The sequence below is a fragment of the Myxocyprinus asiaticus genome, chromosome 18 (genome assembly GCF_019703515.2).
Source record: "Myxocyprinus asiaticus isolate MX2 ecotype Aquarium Trade chromosome 18, UBuf_Myxa_2, whole genome shotgun sequence".
Classification (NCBI taxonomy): domain Eukaryota; kingdom Metazoa; phylum Chordata; class Actinopteri; order Cypriniformes; family Catostomidae; genus Myxocyprinus; species Myxocyprinus asiaticus.
In genome coordinates this window covers 5,238,413-5,255,585 of record NC_059361.1, presented here as the reverse complement: position 1 = coordinate 5,255,585, position 17,173 = coordinate 5,238,413, and the positions used below count along the sequence as shown (strand labels likewise).

The 17,173-nt window shown below is 37.0% G+C and overlaps 1 protein-coding gene across 1 annotated transcript in view; it reads left to right on the top strand.

The window, feature by feature from the left end:
• Positions 1 to 17,173, top strand: part of otogl (otogelin-like) — a 97,146-nt gene that overhangs the window by 31,114 nt on the left and 48,859 nt on the right. The window contains exons 26-36 of the mRNA XM_051723978.1: positions 559 to 693; positions 864 to 1,010; positions 1,137 to 1,256; positions 1,792 to 1,908; positions 4,946 to 5,102; positions 5,420 to 5,446; positions 5,547 to 5,720; positions 8,999 to 9,277; positions 9,420 to 9,537; positions 11,395 to 11,474; positions 15,361 to 16,046. Coding sequence (XP_051579938.1) covers positions 559 to 693; positions 864 to 1,010; positions 1,137 to 1,256; positions 1,792 to 1,908; positions 4,946 to 5,102; positions 5,420 to 5,446; positions 5,547 to 5,720; positions 8,999 to 9,277; positions 9,420 to 9,537; positions 11,395 to 11,474; positions 15,361 to 16,046 — 2,040 coding nt within the window. The remainder of the gene's footprint in view (positions 1 to 558; positions 694 to 863; positions 1,011 to 1,136; positions 1,257 to 1,791; positions 1,909 to 4,945; positions 5,103 to 5,419; positions 5,447 to 5,546; positions 5,721 to 8,998; positions 9,278 to 9,419; positions 9,538 to 11,394; positions 11,475 to 15,360; positions 16,047 to 17,173) is intronic.

Here is a 17,173-nt window from a genome sequence, read left to right as displayed (position 1 = left end):
AGGTGTGGGTGAGAAACAGATAAATATTTAAGTCTTTTTTATATATATATATATCAATTCTCCTCCCTGCCAAGAAGGTGGCAATATGCACAAAGAATGCGAATCACCAAAACAAAAAAAGTAGGATGTGGAAGTGAAAGTGAAAGTGGAGATTTTTAGTAAAAAAGGACTTAAATATTGATCTGTTTCTCACCCACACCTATCATATTGCTTCTGAAGACATGGATTAAACCACTGGAGTCATGTGGTTTACGTTTATGCTGCCTTTATGTGCTTTTTGGAGCTTCATAGTTCTGGCCACCATTCACTAGCATTGTATGAACCTACAAAGCAGAAATATTCTTCTAAAAATCTTCGTTTGTGTTCTGCAAAAGAAAGAAAGTCATACACATCTGGGATTGCATGAGAGTGAGTAAATGATGAGACAAATTTTATTTTTGGGTGAACCATCCCTTTAAATTAAAGGAATGTTACAGGTTCAATCCAACAACAAGGGTGTTGTTTTTCAGAGATAAGATACAATAAAGTGTATTGTGTTAATCTTGTGTCTAATTGTAGAGTGTTGGTCAAACGGAGGTCTCTATCATGGCTCAGAATAAAGACTGCTATGAAAGTGGTATTGTTTGCATGAAGTACCTGCTCATCTATGTTGGACACACCAAAATCTACTTCAGTGATAACTCGGGGAAACCTGTGAGTATTGCACTGCTAAGCACATAACCAGTCTTAACCAGTGCATTTTAAAAAACAAAGGTTAAAAAATGGGGTTTTCAACCTGATATAATAGGAGAACCTGTTTTGTTGTTGTTGACTGAATCTTGTAGTATCTTGTAGTCTGTATGTAATCTGTGTTTGACCCCCAGAGCTCATCTACTGTCGTGGGAAGAGGTTATGAGTTTCAGCTGTGGGGCGCCGGCTACTACACTGTGGTTCACTTTCCCGCTCAGGACTTGACTGTTTTATGGGACCGCAAGACAACTGTCCATATTCGTGTTGGACCACAATGGAAGGTCAGAGGCCATACTCTCTGAATGACCAGTATAATCTCACATACCTATCAATCTTTCTGAAATATTTCATCTAATATTTTCATTTGTTATTGAAGTCTCACTATAATGTCTTTGTGTGCGTTTAAGGGTCAACTGAGTGGTTTGTGTGGAAACTTTGACATGGTAACAGTAAATGACATGACCACAGCCGGACACATGGAAGTCAGTAATGCTCAGGCCTTTGGAGACAGCTGGGCCGTCGGACAGGTATGACATCTACCTGAAGAAGAGTGAGAAATAGCTTTGGGTTTTAACCTCCTGAGACCCAATCATGACTGCTGTGTGCATTTTCCATTCCACTTTTTGATTTGTAACTAGTAGCCCATAAGAAACATGCAAATAAAAGTTTTTAAACTAAATAGTTTTCCTAAAATGTGATCCACATATGTGAACAGTTGTTGCATAATGTTTCCAGGAGTGTTGGTGATTCATGTTTTTGAGATGTTACGGACATTACATCAGAAATTAGCATAAATAATTCTGATTCAAAGTAATGTCCAGCATCATCCAATCACTGCCAACCATGTTAAAATACAATTTTGCATGAAAAATTCTGAATTTTTGTGTCATGGAAATATGTCACAATGAAAAAGTTTTCATTTGCAAAGTATAGTTTATTATTTTTGTCTTTTTATTTTTTTAGGTGAACATTTGACCCCAACATATACTTTAAATAATCTTTGCTCTGAAGTTTAATCGTATGTCTATATGGCTCTTTTCCTTTGTGTTTATGTGTGTACAGTGCGAAAGTGATTTTGTAGTGCGCAGGCTGTGTGAAGGTGATCTCAGCCGACAGCCGTATGCTAAACGAGAATGCGGGCTCCTGTACAGTGACGTATTTGCTCCGTGTCACAATGTGGTGAGCAGATACCCTCTGGGCTTTAACAACACACTTGGCCTACAGATAAACAGGCCACGTTGTACCCACAGCCACACACAGGCTGGAAGACAGTATCAGAGAAACACACACACACACTCTGTCCAGTTTATCATGTGGCCTCTAGAGGGCTGCATAAGTTTGATCTCAACCGCAGGTCTGCTCTGATAGGTTTACAGACAGCAGAGAAAAAGCTGTAAAATGCAAATAATAAAATGCTGTGCATAGGTAGGATAGAACATTAAATACGCTATTTAAACCTACTTTGATGTCCACAGTAAAATTTAAGAACCCTTGAGCTAGAACGTTTATTGTACCATTAACATATTTAGGTGACAGTAAGTTGTCCAGTGTGTGTGTGTGTGTGTGTGTGTGTTTGTTTTTTGTTTATGTAACCAATAGAGTGCCCACCCACTTTTTCAGCTATTTTGGTTCCGGAAGTATTTTTCCCATTCATTTCTTCCATAGGGATTTCATAAAAGAGTTGAAAGCCATGAGCCAAACCAACCAGCTCTGAGGTGAATCACAACATTACAAACTTTGGTTTGAAACAAAAAAAAAAAATATATATATATATATATATATATATATATATATTAGAAAATCAGACAAAAAGACAAAGATACAAGACTGTGAACTTAACCTCTTTAATGACAGAATGAACTACAATCCCATGAAGCATTGCGAATGACATAATAGAATATTCTATAATAGAAAAATATAAAACCATTTATTTAAAGTTGTTGATTTTAAGGAAAGAAACAATATATTTTTATTTGGTAACACTTTATTTTAAGGGTCCACAATAATACACTAGTTAAGCATGAATAAGACGGTAATTAATAAATAACTGAATGTAGAGTAAGATTATCTGGGCCATAATTTACAACTTATTAAATACCTTATTTTGTGTAGAAAGTCATGCAATGAATGCTCAATTTCAGAGATCATATATCAAGTTTTCTATACAGTACTAAGCCAGTCATTAAGGCTAATTAATATTGGCTTTACAAATCTGTTACTAGTAAATTAATAACTTGACCTCCTGTTTTTAAGTGAAAGTTAATCTACTCAAGTTATGGGTTTGTTTGCACATGTTTCAATTACAGTAAATTATGTTTACTGCAAATACTGTAATCATCTAATAAATGTCAAGCAAATTAATAACTTGTGTTTCACTTCAAAACTTTAGTAACATTTTAGTAAAACCAATAATCAATAGTCATAATTAAAGTCTTAATATAGTTCAATAAACTCAAAATACCACCTAATATGTGCAAAAACAACCAGTAACTTGAATAGGTTAAACTTTCACTTTAGAACAGTGAGTCAAGTTGCCTTTAATAGAAGATTTTAGGAATTTAGCTTTGTAAAACCAATACTAATTAGTCATAACTACTGTTATAATATATTTAAATGAACGTAAATACAGTACCACCTATTAAATGCAAAACAAACCTATAGCATGGATAGGTCAAATGTTTACCTATTCAAGTCGTCTTTAAGAGAAGATTTTAATAATTTATAAGTAAAAGCTTTGTCAAACCAATACTAATTAGCTTTAATTACTGGCTTGATAGTGTTTAGTAAATGTAATATATGATGTACAGTATATGATATCTGAAATAGAGCATAAATTGCATAAATTTTTACTAGTGCTGTCAGTTGATAAAATTTTTTAATTGTGATTAATCGCATAATTTTTGTAGTTAATCACGATTAATCGCAGATTTAAAAAGTGCTGAAATTTGACACTATATATGCTTCTTTTCTTTTTAAAATGTAAATAAATTAATTTATTTACATTTTAGGAAAACAAAACAATATGTAGCAATATAATGCTTAATATTTTCCAAACAAAGCCTTCCACAATATAAAGATAGAAATGCACTAAAATATCACCAATTCAAGTAACATCAAACATTTCCTAAAGTCTAAGTGAGAGGTTGACTAATTGAAAGAACTAGTCCCCATATAGGCTGCATAGGCTGGGCTTGTTTTGTACATCAAATAGCACTAAGAGCTCCTTTATCCATCATTTTATGGGAAGGTATTTAATGTTGAAGTTATTTAATTTTCTAGATAACAACCTCCACGGCTCTATCTTAAGAGAGAGCGTAATGGTCAACTAGCGTGTTACGACAGTTCCGCCTATAGAATGTCTATGGGACTGCCGCATTATGCTGTTTTATACTTAGCTTGTAGTCTCATCTGGGTAGAAGGGCTCTGGCACTGTGGCGTGTGCGTCATTGTTATGACTCCTGGCGGACTCATTACAAAGGTTCCACCCTTCACACCAGTGTTTATGCTGTATTAACATCAATACGTTAATCACGATTAAGAAAAATTAACCTGTTAAACTTTTTTAATTGATTGCATGTGTTAACACGCTAATTCTGACAGCTTTCTAAGATAGCCTTACTCTGCATTCATTTATGCATTAATTACTCAGTCTTATTTATGCTAAACTACTGCATTATTGTGGGCCCTTAAAATATAGTGTTAACTTTTATTTTATTGCAACATTCAGATGTATGCAAATATATAATTAGTTTGAGAGTGTAGGGAGTGCAACTCGATTGCGTCATTCACAGTGCATCAAATAGTGGGCGGTCGCTGCATGGCTCTTTTTGCGTGCTATGTTTGCAGAGATTCTCTAACTGGTGGATTTCCCCCTTCAGGATCATGGGTAGTGTAGTTCTTCACCAGAAAATCTGTTCTCAAACACAACGATAAATAAACATGATTAAGATGAAGTAGCGCGGGCTGATGGCTTCATCAGAAGCATATACCATCGTTTAACAACCTCGGAGCTCACAGTAAGTCTGTCTTTAAAGGTTTATAACTTATCGTGTGAAGAAAATTAATGGGATATTTTCTTCCGGAACCAGACTGTTGTGACCTATTGTGACATTAAGACAGTCTAATAGACATTTTAGGTATTAGGTATTCTTTAATCCTGTGTTATTACATATTGTTCTGTGGTCAATGAGTAACTTATTTCCCTGTGGACCCCCAGGTGGATGTGACATGGTTCTATAAGAACTGTCTAACGGACACGTGCAACTGCAACCGTGGGGGGGACTGTGAGTGTCTGTGCACCAGCATTGCAGCGTATGCACACAAGTGCTGTCAACATGGAGTCACAGTAAACTGGAGATCTCCTACTGTGTGTCGTGAGTAAAAGCACGTTATACGCCAAATGAACTTATGTTATGACCAAACAGACATTGTAATGCAAAACAAAACCCAGCAAAATGACTACTCTGCTGATGCAATCAAGGCCGCACAGGCGGAGAAAGATAATATTGGCCATTATTATCATAGTGGACTTTTCATGATACAACATTATGGAAGTAAAATGCATTGCAAATTCAGTTTCATGTAGTTTTTAAACTTTATATGGTTGAATTAACACACACACACACACACACACACACACATTCATAATACAATATGACTACTGCTAATGTATGTATATTTTCTTTAACAGCATATGATTGTGAATACTACAATCAAGGTAGGAATTACAACTTGTAGCATGTTTTCACACCTTTCTGTATTTCAATTGGAAGCTGTTGGCCAAATCTGTTTACTTGGGTATGTGTCTGTGTGTTTAGAGTTGGGAGAGGGACCGTTCACTTTGTCCAGTGCAGAACAGAATGACTCGGCCTGTGTTTTTGGGGCAAATGTGAGCAGTGGTGAAGTGTTTCCACTTTTGAGGTCCAGTGCTCAACCCAGCACCATATTCCACTTCATGATCACAACTGGACTATACAAGGACCGAGCTTCCAGTAAGCACACAAAAACATACACGCTTACATTGTGCCTTAAGCAGGCGTGACATGACAAAGCATCAAGCGATATATTTAATCTCTTCCATGTTAATCTGGCTACCCATCAACAGCGTTGTGCGACAAGATATTTTGGTCAGTCGGACAAACATTCGGTCACTTTGTTTCTATACATAGAGTGAGCGTCATATACTTAGGGCATGGTTTAGCATGGGGCAAAATGAAACTTTTTTTTGTCTAAGACCCTGTTTCCACCTGGCATTAAGATGTATTTCGGGTGATCCGATCACATGTGGTCAGCCCTAAATACAGGTCTAAACAGCGTCTGAAATGTTTTGTGATCGGATCACAAAAACCACATACGAATGTGGTCAAAAATACACGTGACCACATCGCATTTGAGGTGTAAACGCTAATCCGTCCTGTACGTGTCCTGGCAGCAGTGAAGCACCACCCCTCCCTCACCTGTCAATCAACCGGTTGATTAAACTTTGCCGGTTATGAGCGGCTTTAAAAGGAAGTAACCGTCTGATTGGAAAATGTAAAAAGCGGATATAAACACAACCACGAGAACTTCACGGATTTTCTTTAGTGAGTCTGATATCAACACAGATGAGAAGCATGAACACTCGAATCTCTTTTAATACAGTTCATCCACTACAATAACAAATAATTCTGCTTGACATGTTGCGTTTGTGCTTAGATTAAATTTCAGCCACATCTGGGAGAAAAAGCACAATTTTTTTATTTTTTTTGCGCTTTCTATGTTTTTTTCTGACTTTGTTGCGCTTTATTATCATGCAGTAACACACTGACATTGTGATTGATGTATCATCACGAAACAGAGACCCTCTACTCCAAATCCGAACACAAGTGGTCACAGGAGACGCATTTAAGCGAACAGGTGTAAATGGCAATGTCTCACCTGACCACATGTGATCGGATCTCCCGAGACGCATCTTAATACCAGGTGTAAATGGGATCTAAATGGAAAATTACGATTTTGTTTTTGTTTTGAAAGAATGTGCCTAAAAGTTTGTGTTTTTTTGGTCAAATGAAGCAAAAAATCCCTAGTGAGTTTTGTTCTTCCAGACAAATTAATAATAAAAAAAGATAATAGCAAAAAATAAACTGCAATCCTGTATTAGCTTCTTTTAGTAATAATAAAAAAACAACAACAACAACAAAAACAAAAAAATCCAAACAAAGTAATGGAAATTTATTTTTTGAAAATAATATATTCACTACTGAAATTTTGGTAACCCTTTACAACAGCGGTCACCAATTAGCGGACTGCGGTCCGAGTCCGGACCCTGGCTTGCTTCCACCCGGACCGCGGGATAATGACAACGGTTTTCCTATCTTAACGTTTCTACAGTTTTAGTGTGCAGTGGTGCGTTAAAACAACGGAGCTATACACACCACAAGCACTCAGGGATGATCAGCGGATATATCATCTTTTTCTCAAGCACCGAACACGCTTCATTTCTTGCTCCGTGCGTGTTGCCTCTCTCCCTCGTGATATACACAAGGTGTCGCATAAAGCCTGATTAGGCCACATAGAGTTCAAGGTGCAGTTATTTTAACAAAAGCAGTGGAGACAAGGTGAGAGCAATGTAGATGGAGACTGGTGTTGTGTCGAACTTTGTTTCCCCGTCGGGATCTGTTTCCCCCGAGCAGATCTGTATGGGGGGAACAGTATCTGACGGTAACATTCTCCACTGTCAGAATGTGTTCCCCATGCACAAACCTAAGCCTAACCCTTCTCTACCTACCCTAACCCTAACCATAACCCCATACCCTATACCCAATCGGGGCTAGGGGAAACAGATTCCAACAGGGAACACAAATCGATACAACACTGGCATCTTTTGCTAAAGGGTTAGCCCTGAACCCCCATGCATACAGTAACCTTTATTTTCTCAGTCAAAAGTACTCCTATGTCCCATACATAGGTATCTGAATGTAAAAATAATTACAAATAAATATTCAGAATGGACAAATATTAGAACACAAAAACTGGACTGCTGTCACCCAGCTTGAAAACAAACGTTGATCTTATCTTGTAATATTAATATCCAAGTGCCCTCGAATAATGAAATATATTAGCCTAATCTTTTGGTAGAAAAGATCCCTCACACCCCACTGCTTTGGCTTTGTCTTTGTCTCTGGGTCAATATCCTCATCTCGGAAGAGACTATTTTGACTGTTTAATTTTTTGTTTCTTTTACAAAGTACTAATGCTGCCAATGTGGAAAGTTATAATAAATATTGCAAGAAAAGAAAATAATTTCAAAGCCATACTGACTACTGACACCGTGCAATTTATTATTTTCCGGACCTTTGCTGGGAAGGAAATGTGGAGATCGGACCTCTTGAAACTTTAATTGAATACCCCTGCTTTACAATAAGGTTTCATCCGTTAACATTAGTGAATGCATTAGGTACCATGAACAAACAATTAACAATATATTTTTTACTGCATTTATTAATCTTTGTTAATGTTGGTTAATAAAAATACAATTATTCATTGTTAGTTCATAGTGCATTAACTAATGATTTTAAAAATGTATTAATATATGCTGAAATTAACATTAACCATGATTAATAAATGCTATAAAAGTATTGTTCATTGTTAGTTCACTAATGTTGTTAACTAATGTTAACGAAAGGAACCTTATTGTGAAGTGTTACCGAAATTTCAATAGTGAATACATTTTTCTAGTTATACTCTGCTCTAAAATATTTCATATGCTTTAAATTGCTCTTCATGTGCGCAATCTGTATAAAATCATTTTTTTAAATCCTTAACAAGTAACCGAAGCAACTGGAAAAATTCATGGACATGTATTGTTTAAAAATTGTGGTAACACTGCCACTTGGGTAACTATTGTTTGGTAACCATGATTTGACTCCACTGTGGGCGGTCCCCCACAATAAAATTGATAAATACAAATATTTATCAATATTTGCCACCTTGTACTGGGTAGCTCCACCCACAGTGAAATCTTATTGGTAGAAAATCCTGCTCCACATTGCTGTATATTAAACATCAAATGCATTTAAATAGAGTGTGATTTTGTCACTTTGTGCAGAGTTTTGCTTTCAGTAAGGAGAAAATAATTACTTCAAAACTTCATGGTGAAGTGTTGCATACACTTAAACTCTCAAAGATTTGTCTACCATTTACAGTAACTGCAATAATATTTTTGCTTGATTTACTTCTATAAGTGGACAGCCGCTTTTAACGTGTTTGTACTTGACAACTGTGTGCTTAGGACTTCCTGTTGTCTCGCTGGAGTCTGCAGAGAGGCCCAACTACTTCCTGTGTGTCACCGGGAATCGTGGGTTGCGGTTGGAGCACTGGCAGCCTGGCGAGGAGTTCCGACGGCAAGCGACCTTCATCCATCACCAGGGTTTGTGGTTACCTGGGCACTCGTCCTTTGAGTTGCACAGTCAGAAGGGCGTCTTCATCAGTCTCACACACACACAAGCACGTGCACAGAACTACGACCACATGTATAACTTCAAAATCAGCAGCAGTTTTATCATTGAGGGTAAGATGAGTCTGTGATATGATGCGGTTATGTATGCTTATATAATTGATCTCTTCATATACGCTAATGTTACACCAAACAACACAACGTATTTTTATTTTTTTTACTTTTAATGTATAATGTTTGTGTTGCTGCATTTTAGAGAGCAGTTTTGTGATCCCCTACCGCTTAATGTGTGAGTGGAAATATCACGCATGTGCCAGTCCATGTGTGAAAACATGCAACGACCCCGATGCCACACGCTGCCAGTTTCTCCCTCTGTAAGATCATGCATGTGTATTTGTAGGTGTTTCTTCAACTTAAGGCAATTTAATGTCCCAGGGCTTGAGTTTTATTAAAATGAACAGATTTATTTATTTATATATATATAAAGGTCTCATTAAAACTGAACTGGAATTTTTTCCAGGCCCTCATCATTTATTTTTGGTCTTTTTACATGCCTTTTATGTACAGATTTGTCTGTTTTAGACTTTCAATATTAAACTATGAAAATTCATAATAAAAATACAAATTATGACGTGTTTTAAACTATGATCATCCAAACAAAGAGTGAAATAAAAGTAAACCATTTCAATATTTATTATGTGAAATTATCAATATACATTTTTCAAACATTCGACTAAACCAAACAATTTTGCCCTTAATATTGTTTTTTTTTTTTTTTTACAAAGTTAGTGTACTTGTTAACCAAGTGGACAAAAGTGTCAGTGAAGAGCATGCTAGAGATGAAATATGAGACGTGATGTTTGAAGAAAACCAATAAAAATCAATTAATATCACTTGTGAGTAGAATATTTTTAATGGGCATGATTTCCAATCAAGATGCAATTTTGCCAAATTATGCAAAAAGTGTGAAAATATTATTTAATTTTGTATGTTAAGGATACATAAAATGTTAGCTATAAAATTAGCCTTAGCAAGACAAAGAAGTCACGCATTTTATTTCAAAAGGGTAAAATATTTCATTTCCATCAGCGTCATTTTTACCACAGAATTCTATTAACCCTTTAAGCTCAGATGGACCCGCGCAAGAAAAAAATTGTCAAAATATTAATAACCACAGTCTGTTAGAGAGATGGCGCCATGTAGATGACATGATGTAGACTCATTGATTCAAAAGGCACTCATTCTGTGAAATCTCATTACTAAAATCATGTCTGCATGCTATGCAAACCTTTAGTCATTGTTGTGTTTGCATGTGTAATTAGATCTTATGTACAATTATTGTGTTTTATTTGTTTGGAGAGGCATTTGGACACATGGATTCATTTTTGGACACTATGATAAATTATATTTGTAATGCTATAAATTTTGATTGCTTTGTCATATCAACACAAACATTTTCACAGTTACGATTTACATGATTGGGAACAAAACAAAAGCAGTTTTTCGGAGCCACCTTATTTACACCCAGAGATAAGTAATGTCAAATCAGAAAAATAAGAAAAAAAGATTTGTGATTTTTCAGCAGTTTCTTAGGCTGAGAGTCTCAGAATGTATAATAATCTATATAATTTAAAAAAATCTGAAAAGTTTTCTTTAAAATGATGTAACCATTCCTGCTCGACCCGCTCCGAACGGGTTTCAAACCGGCGTCTCTGGCAAGGGAGGCGGGTGTGCTAATGAGGAGGCTAAAGGCTATAGCCCCCAGCGTCAGTCGCTAGTGCACCTCTTGAGACTTACACATACCGCACAGTTATCGCATACCAACTGGCTCCCGTTACAGTGATACCAAACACTTGACCCTCCTTGGTTTTTTTGGTTTTTATCAAGTTATAAGTCTTTAATTTTGGGTATGCGAAGGCATTAAACACAGTACAGAATTTGAGATGTGCTGGAAAGGACACTGTGGTGGGAATATTCATGACTTTATAGAAAAATATAAAAAATGACATAAATCTTATGTGATGCATAAACATACACTGTTGGACATTGTTTTGTATTTGTTATAGTAGACAAATACAAAAAATATTGAGAGTGAGAATTTTTTAAGACTCTAGAAATCCACAGTGGTAAAAGTGGCCAAAGTTGAAGAAACATCTACGTACCAACACATGATACTATTATACATTACAAAATTACAGAAACTTTATTTTAATTTAATTTCCTATATAAAGGGTTGAAGGCTGTTTTCCACGCTGTCCCAAGACTATGCTGCTGGATGAGGTGACCAGACGATGTGTGTACAGAGAAGATTGTAAGTGTGACATCAGTACTAGTCAAGTCAAGTCATTTTTATTTGTATAGCGCTTTTCACAACACACATCGTTTCAAAGCAGATCTACAGAAAATAATGCATTAACAAAAAATGAAACTGTAATATCTATAATGTCTTAGAGTCATCATTGTGTAGTTTGATTAAATATGATGGGAAATTGTGTATAAATATAAATAATTAAATAATTAATAATTAAATAATTGTATTTAGAAACCCAGTGAGTAAGCTGAAGGCGACTGTAGCAAGGAACACAAAACTACATAAGATGTTGGTTAATGGAGAAAAATAACCTTGAGAGAAACCAGGCTCACTGTGGGGGTCAGTTCCCCTCTGGCTAACATCATGAATATAATGCCAATATTAGTTATTTATGTGCAGTGCAAGTCATGGTTTAAAATTAGTAAATTAAGTGTTAAGGTCCAGTGTTTAAACAAAGATTTTGTAAGAAGATTAATGACTAATGTCTTTGAAGTCCATCCTGGATTAACTGCAGAAGTTCACATAGATGCAATTGTCCTTGTTAGTTGGCTGATGATGGCTTTTGTTAGCAATTAATTGATAGTCTGTGTATTCCATTTCAAGAATGTAGTCCATCAATAGACCAAGTTGATGCAGGCAGAGATCAGTGATGTGCATCGCAGTTCAACTGGCAGGTCATTTCGGTGAGGTCTATCGTAAGTCCAAGGTTCAGGCAATGGCATATGATGTATCCCATGTCTTATGGTTGGAGTTGGCATCAGTTCATCCTCTGAAGTCCATCATAATAGACTGAAGTGATGTCTGGCTGGCACTGGCTACATATAGTCATCATCACTCAGCGACACGTAGCAGTGGAGTCCAACACCAAGCAGGAATGGAGCTGGATCTGGCCGGCTCTGGTAAACTCAGGATATGAATCCCGAGGTTGAGACAGGGAAACAAATAGAATAATATTAGCGTAGATGCCATTCAATTTAGTGCAAATTTATAGATCATAATAGATGTTTCTGGTTCCGGCAGACCTAACTAAAGCAGCCTAATTGTGAGTTGATGAATAAATTAGGTGTATGCCTGGCTAAATAGATGAGTCTTTAGTCTAGACTTAAACTGAGTGAGTGTGTCTGCATCTCGAAAAGTGTTAGGGAGACTATTCCATAGTTTAGGAGCCAAATAGGAAAAGCATCTACCTTCTTTTGTGGATTTTGATATTCTAGGAACAATTAACAAGCCAGAATTTTGTGATCGTAATGAACATGATGAAATATAGCGTGGTAGAAGGTCACTTAAGTACTGTGGAGTTTGACCATTCAAAGCTTTGTATGTAGTTAACAGAATTTTATTTAATACGAAATTTAACAGGTAGCCAATGTAACGATGATAAAATGGGGCTAATATGATGATATTACTTGGTTCTAGTCAGCACTCTGGCTGCTGCATTTTGAACCAATTGAAGTTTATTTACTGAACTTGCAGGACATCCTCCCAGTAATGCATTACAATAATCTAGTCTTGAGGTCATGAACACATGCATTAGTTTTTCGGCATCAGCAACAGAGAGCATGTGTCATAATTAGCAATATTTCTGAGGTGGAAGAATGCTGTTCTACAAACATAGGAAATTTGATTTTCAAAGGACAGATTAGTATCAGATATAACACCTAAGTTCTTCACTGTTGAAGACAATGTAATAGTACATCCATCGGAGTCAAATTATATTTTAGCAGCTTATTTTTAGAGCTTTTTGGTCCAATAATTAGTGCCTCTGTTTTGTCAGAATTGAGTAGAAGGAAATTTCTGCCCATCAAATCTTTGATTTCATTGATACACTCTGCTAATTTGGAGAATTGTGAAATTTCGTTGGGTTTCAAAGAAATATCAATTTGGGTATCATTGGCGTAAAAGTGGAAACGTATTCCACGATTCCTGATAATATCTCCCAGGGAAAGTATATATAAGGAGAAAAGCAGAGGCCCTAAAACTGATCCCTGTAGCACTCCATACTTTTGTTTGATTTGACAATTCCTCATTTACACAGACAAAATAGTAGCATTCTGCTAAATAGGACCTAAACCATGCTAATGCAAGTCCACAATTGCCAACATAATTCTCAAGCCTATTCAAGAGAATATCGTGATCTATCTGCAGCATTAAGATCTAAAAGCACTAGAAGATAAATGCAGCCACGATCAGATGATAAGAGCAAGTCATTTGTAACTGATAAGTGTAGTCTCTGTACTGTGATGGTACCATTTCTCTGTAAAAATTAACATAGTTGGGAGGACACTACCTTTTCTAGTATTTTTGACATAAATGGGAGATTTGAAATCGGTCTATAATTAGCCAATTCTCCAGGATCAAAGCTGTGGCTTCTTAATAAGTGGTATGATAAATGACATTTGAAAGTTTCTTGGGACATGTCCTAAGGATAACGAGGAGTTAATAATATTAAGAAGAGGTTCTGAGATTACAGGGAATACCTCTTTTAAGAGCTTAGTTGGTATTGGATCTAACATACATGTTATGGCTTTTGTAAGTTTTGTTAGCTCTTCATGACCTATGACAGCGAAGGATTGAAGTTGCTCGTGAGGAAAATTATGAGACACTGTTGGGATTACTATTCCTTTAAAGCAATAAAAGTAGTTTAGGGGGCCTGGGTATCTCAGCGAGTAAAGATGCTGACTACCACTCCTGAAGTCACGAGTTCGAATCCAGGGCGTGCTGAGTGACCCCAGCCAGGTCTCCTAAGCAACCAAATTGGCCCGGTTGCTAGGGAGGGTAGAGTCACATGGGGTAACCTCCCTGTGGATGCTATAATGTGGTTCTCGCTCTTGGTGGGGCGCGTGATGAGTTGTGCGTGGATGCCGCGGAGAATAGTGTGAAGCCTCCACACATGCTATGTCTCCACAGTAACGCGCTTAACAAGCCACTTGATAAGATGCGTGGGTCGACGGTCTCAGACACGGAGGCAACTGAGATTCGTCCTCCGCCACCAGGATTGAGGCGAGTCACTACACCACCACGAGGACTTAGAGCGCATTGGGAACTGGGCATTCCAAATTGGGGAGAAAAAGGGGAGAAAAAAAAAAGAATAGTTTATAAAGAACTCTAAATTCATCATTTACTCACCCTCATGTTGTTCCAAACCTCTATGATATTCTTCTGTTGAACACAAAATGACTCTTCACTCTGCTCTTTCCCATACTGAGAAAATATACATTGACCATGAGCTGACAAGCTCTTAAAAGGACCTAAAAGTAGTCCATATGACTTGTGTGCTATCAGAGTCATCACAATCCATACGGTAACTTTGTTTTTGGAAACAGACTGAAATGTAAGTTGTAATTGAGTTGCATGAGTCATGGATTTCTTTTATTGTTCTTAAATGGTGCTCTTTTATCATTTTTGGAGCTTGACAGACCATTGAATGCATAAATGCTACCAGAACACTTCTTCTTTTGTTTTTCACAGAAGAAAGTCATACAGGTATTGGATGACATGAGCATGATTAAATGATATTGAGGGAACTATCTTTTAAAATGTTTACAGAAGTGCTGCCAGTCGATTAAAATTTGTAATCGCGATTAATCGCATAATTTTTCTTAGTTAATCGTGATCAATTGCAGATTTTGAAAGTGCTTCAATTTGACTCAATATATACTTATTTTCCAGTTAAAATGCATTTATTTCCATCTTAGGAAAGAAAACAAAACAATATGTAACAATATAATGCTTTAATAACATTTTCCAAACAAAGCCTTCCACAGTAATAAGATAGAAATGACCTTAAATAGCACCAATTCAAGTAACATTAAATGTTTCGCAAAGTCTAAGTGGGAGGTTGACTAATTGAAATAACTACCTTGTTCTGATGTCTCTGTCTCTTCAGGTGTGATACTGTCTCCTACACCGACACCTTACATGTTTGTGACCCGATCAAACAGAACAACTGTGGCGTCCACATCTGCTCCTACAGCTACAGCTACAACCACAACCACGATGACTCCCTCCACCACAACGGCTACACCTAGTACTGCCACAAGTACAGTCCTAACTACCCCTTTGGAAACAGACGGTTTGATTGGCAGTCCAACCACACCCACATTTCCACCAACCACACCCTCTTTGACACCCACTTTGGCTACAACCATGCCCACTCCTACTCCCACAACTTCCTCTCCACCAACCACTGAAACCCCTTTTGTCAGTACAGCCCCCTCCACCACCACAGCCACGCCCACTCCAGAGCCCACAACACCATTTTTAACCACCTCAGTAACACCCACCTTAACCACAGAGGTGCTGACCACACCCGAGACGACCTCCCCAACCACCACCACCCCTCTGTTTACAACCACCCCTTTCATTACAACCGAGAAAACAACACCAGAACCTACTTCAACAACCATCACTACAGAGACAACGTCTGTCTTCACAACCACTGAGGAGCCCTCAACGACAACAGAAGCACTTCCAATGACCTCTGAGGTGATACCTTCACCATCTCCATCACCGGAAACAGCCAGAATAACAACTGTTCTTCCTCCTTTCCTTCTACCTACAGGGCCTTGTACGGTAAGAGTGTGTGTGTGTGTGTGTGTGTGTGTGTGTGTGTGTGTTTGTGTGTGTTAGGTTTGGGAATTGAAAACAGGGGTTCCAGAATCATGAAAATCTTCTTAAAGGGATAGTACTTAGATGAAAATTCTCTCATCATTCTCTCAGATTTTTAGAAGAATATCTCAGCTCTGTAGGTCCATACAATGCAAGTGAATGGTGGCCAGAACTTTGAGGTCCAAAAGGCACATAAAGGCAGCATAAAAGTAATCTATACAACTTTAGTGGTTAAATCTACTCTATATCTTCAGAAATGCTATAAGAGTGGGTGAGAAACAGATCAATATTTAAGTACTTTTTTACTATAAATTCTCCTACCTGCCCAATAGGTGGCGATATGCATGAAGCCGATATGCATAAAAGGTTGTTGGTTCAATTCCCACAGCCACCACCACTGTGTCCTTGAGCAAGGCACTTAACTCCAGGTTGCTCCAGGGGGATTGTCCCTGTAATAAGGTCACTGTAAGTCGCTTTGGATAAAAGCATCTGCCAAATGCATAAATGTAAATGTAAATGTAAATGTTAGCCAAAAACAAAAGGAGAATGTGGAAGTGAAAGTGGAGATTTATAGTAAAAAGGACTTAAATATTGGTCTGTTTCACACCCACACTTACTGATACTGAAGATATACTGAAAAATTAGGAAAGTTATTAGGATAAATTATAGGAAGTTTGTAAGAATGTGCAATTCTTTAAAAAATATTTATAATGTTCTTAAATATTTTCTTAAGAACATCTTATTAATAAAATTACAGGCTTTGACGTTGTCTGACGGTATACTAGCCTACTTATGAGGTTGCCTTGTCTAATACAACAAATTCAGTACTTCAACGCTGGTAAATCTTAACGATAAATGTATCCATCTATTAACTTTTTTGTTTTAAGTATCAAGCACTTTGCAATAATTTTTCGAATTTAAAGTGTGGTAGATGTGTTAGTTCATCAACATTATAGTAGCTGTGTTTCCATCCAACTATTTTCAAAATGCGCATAAGAAATCCTGAATGGAAATGCTTGATATGCGAATAATCTCTCAAAATTTGCATACAATTTAATGTGCTAGGTGAAGGTGGATTTTCTAGAGTTTTG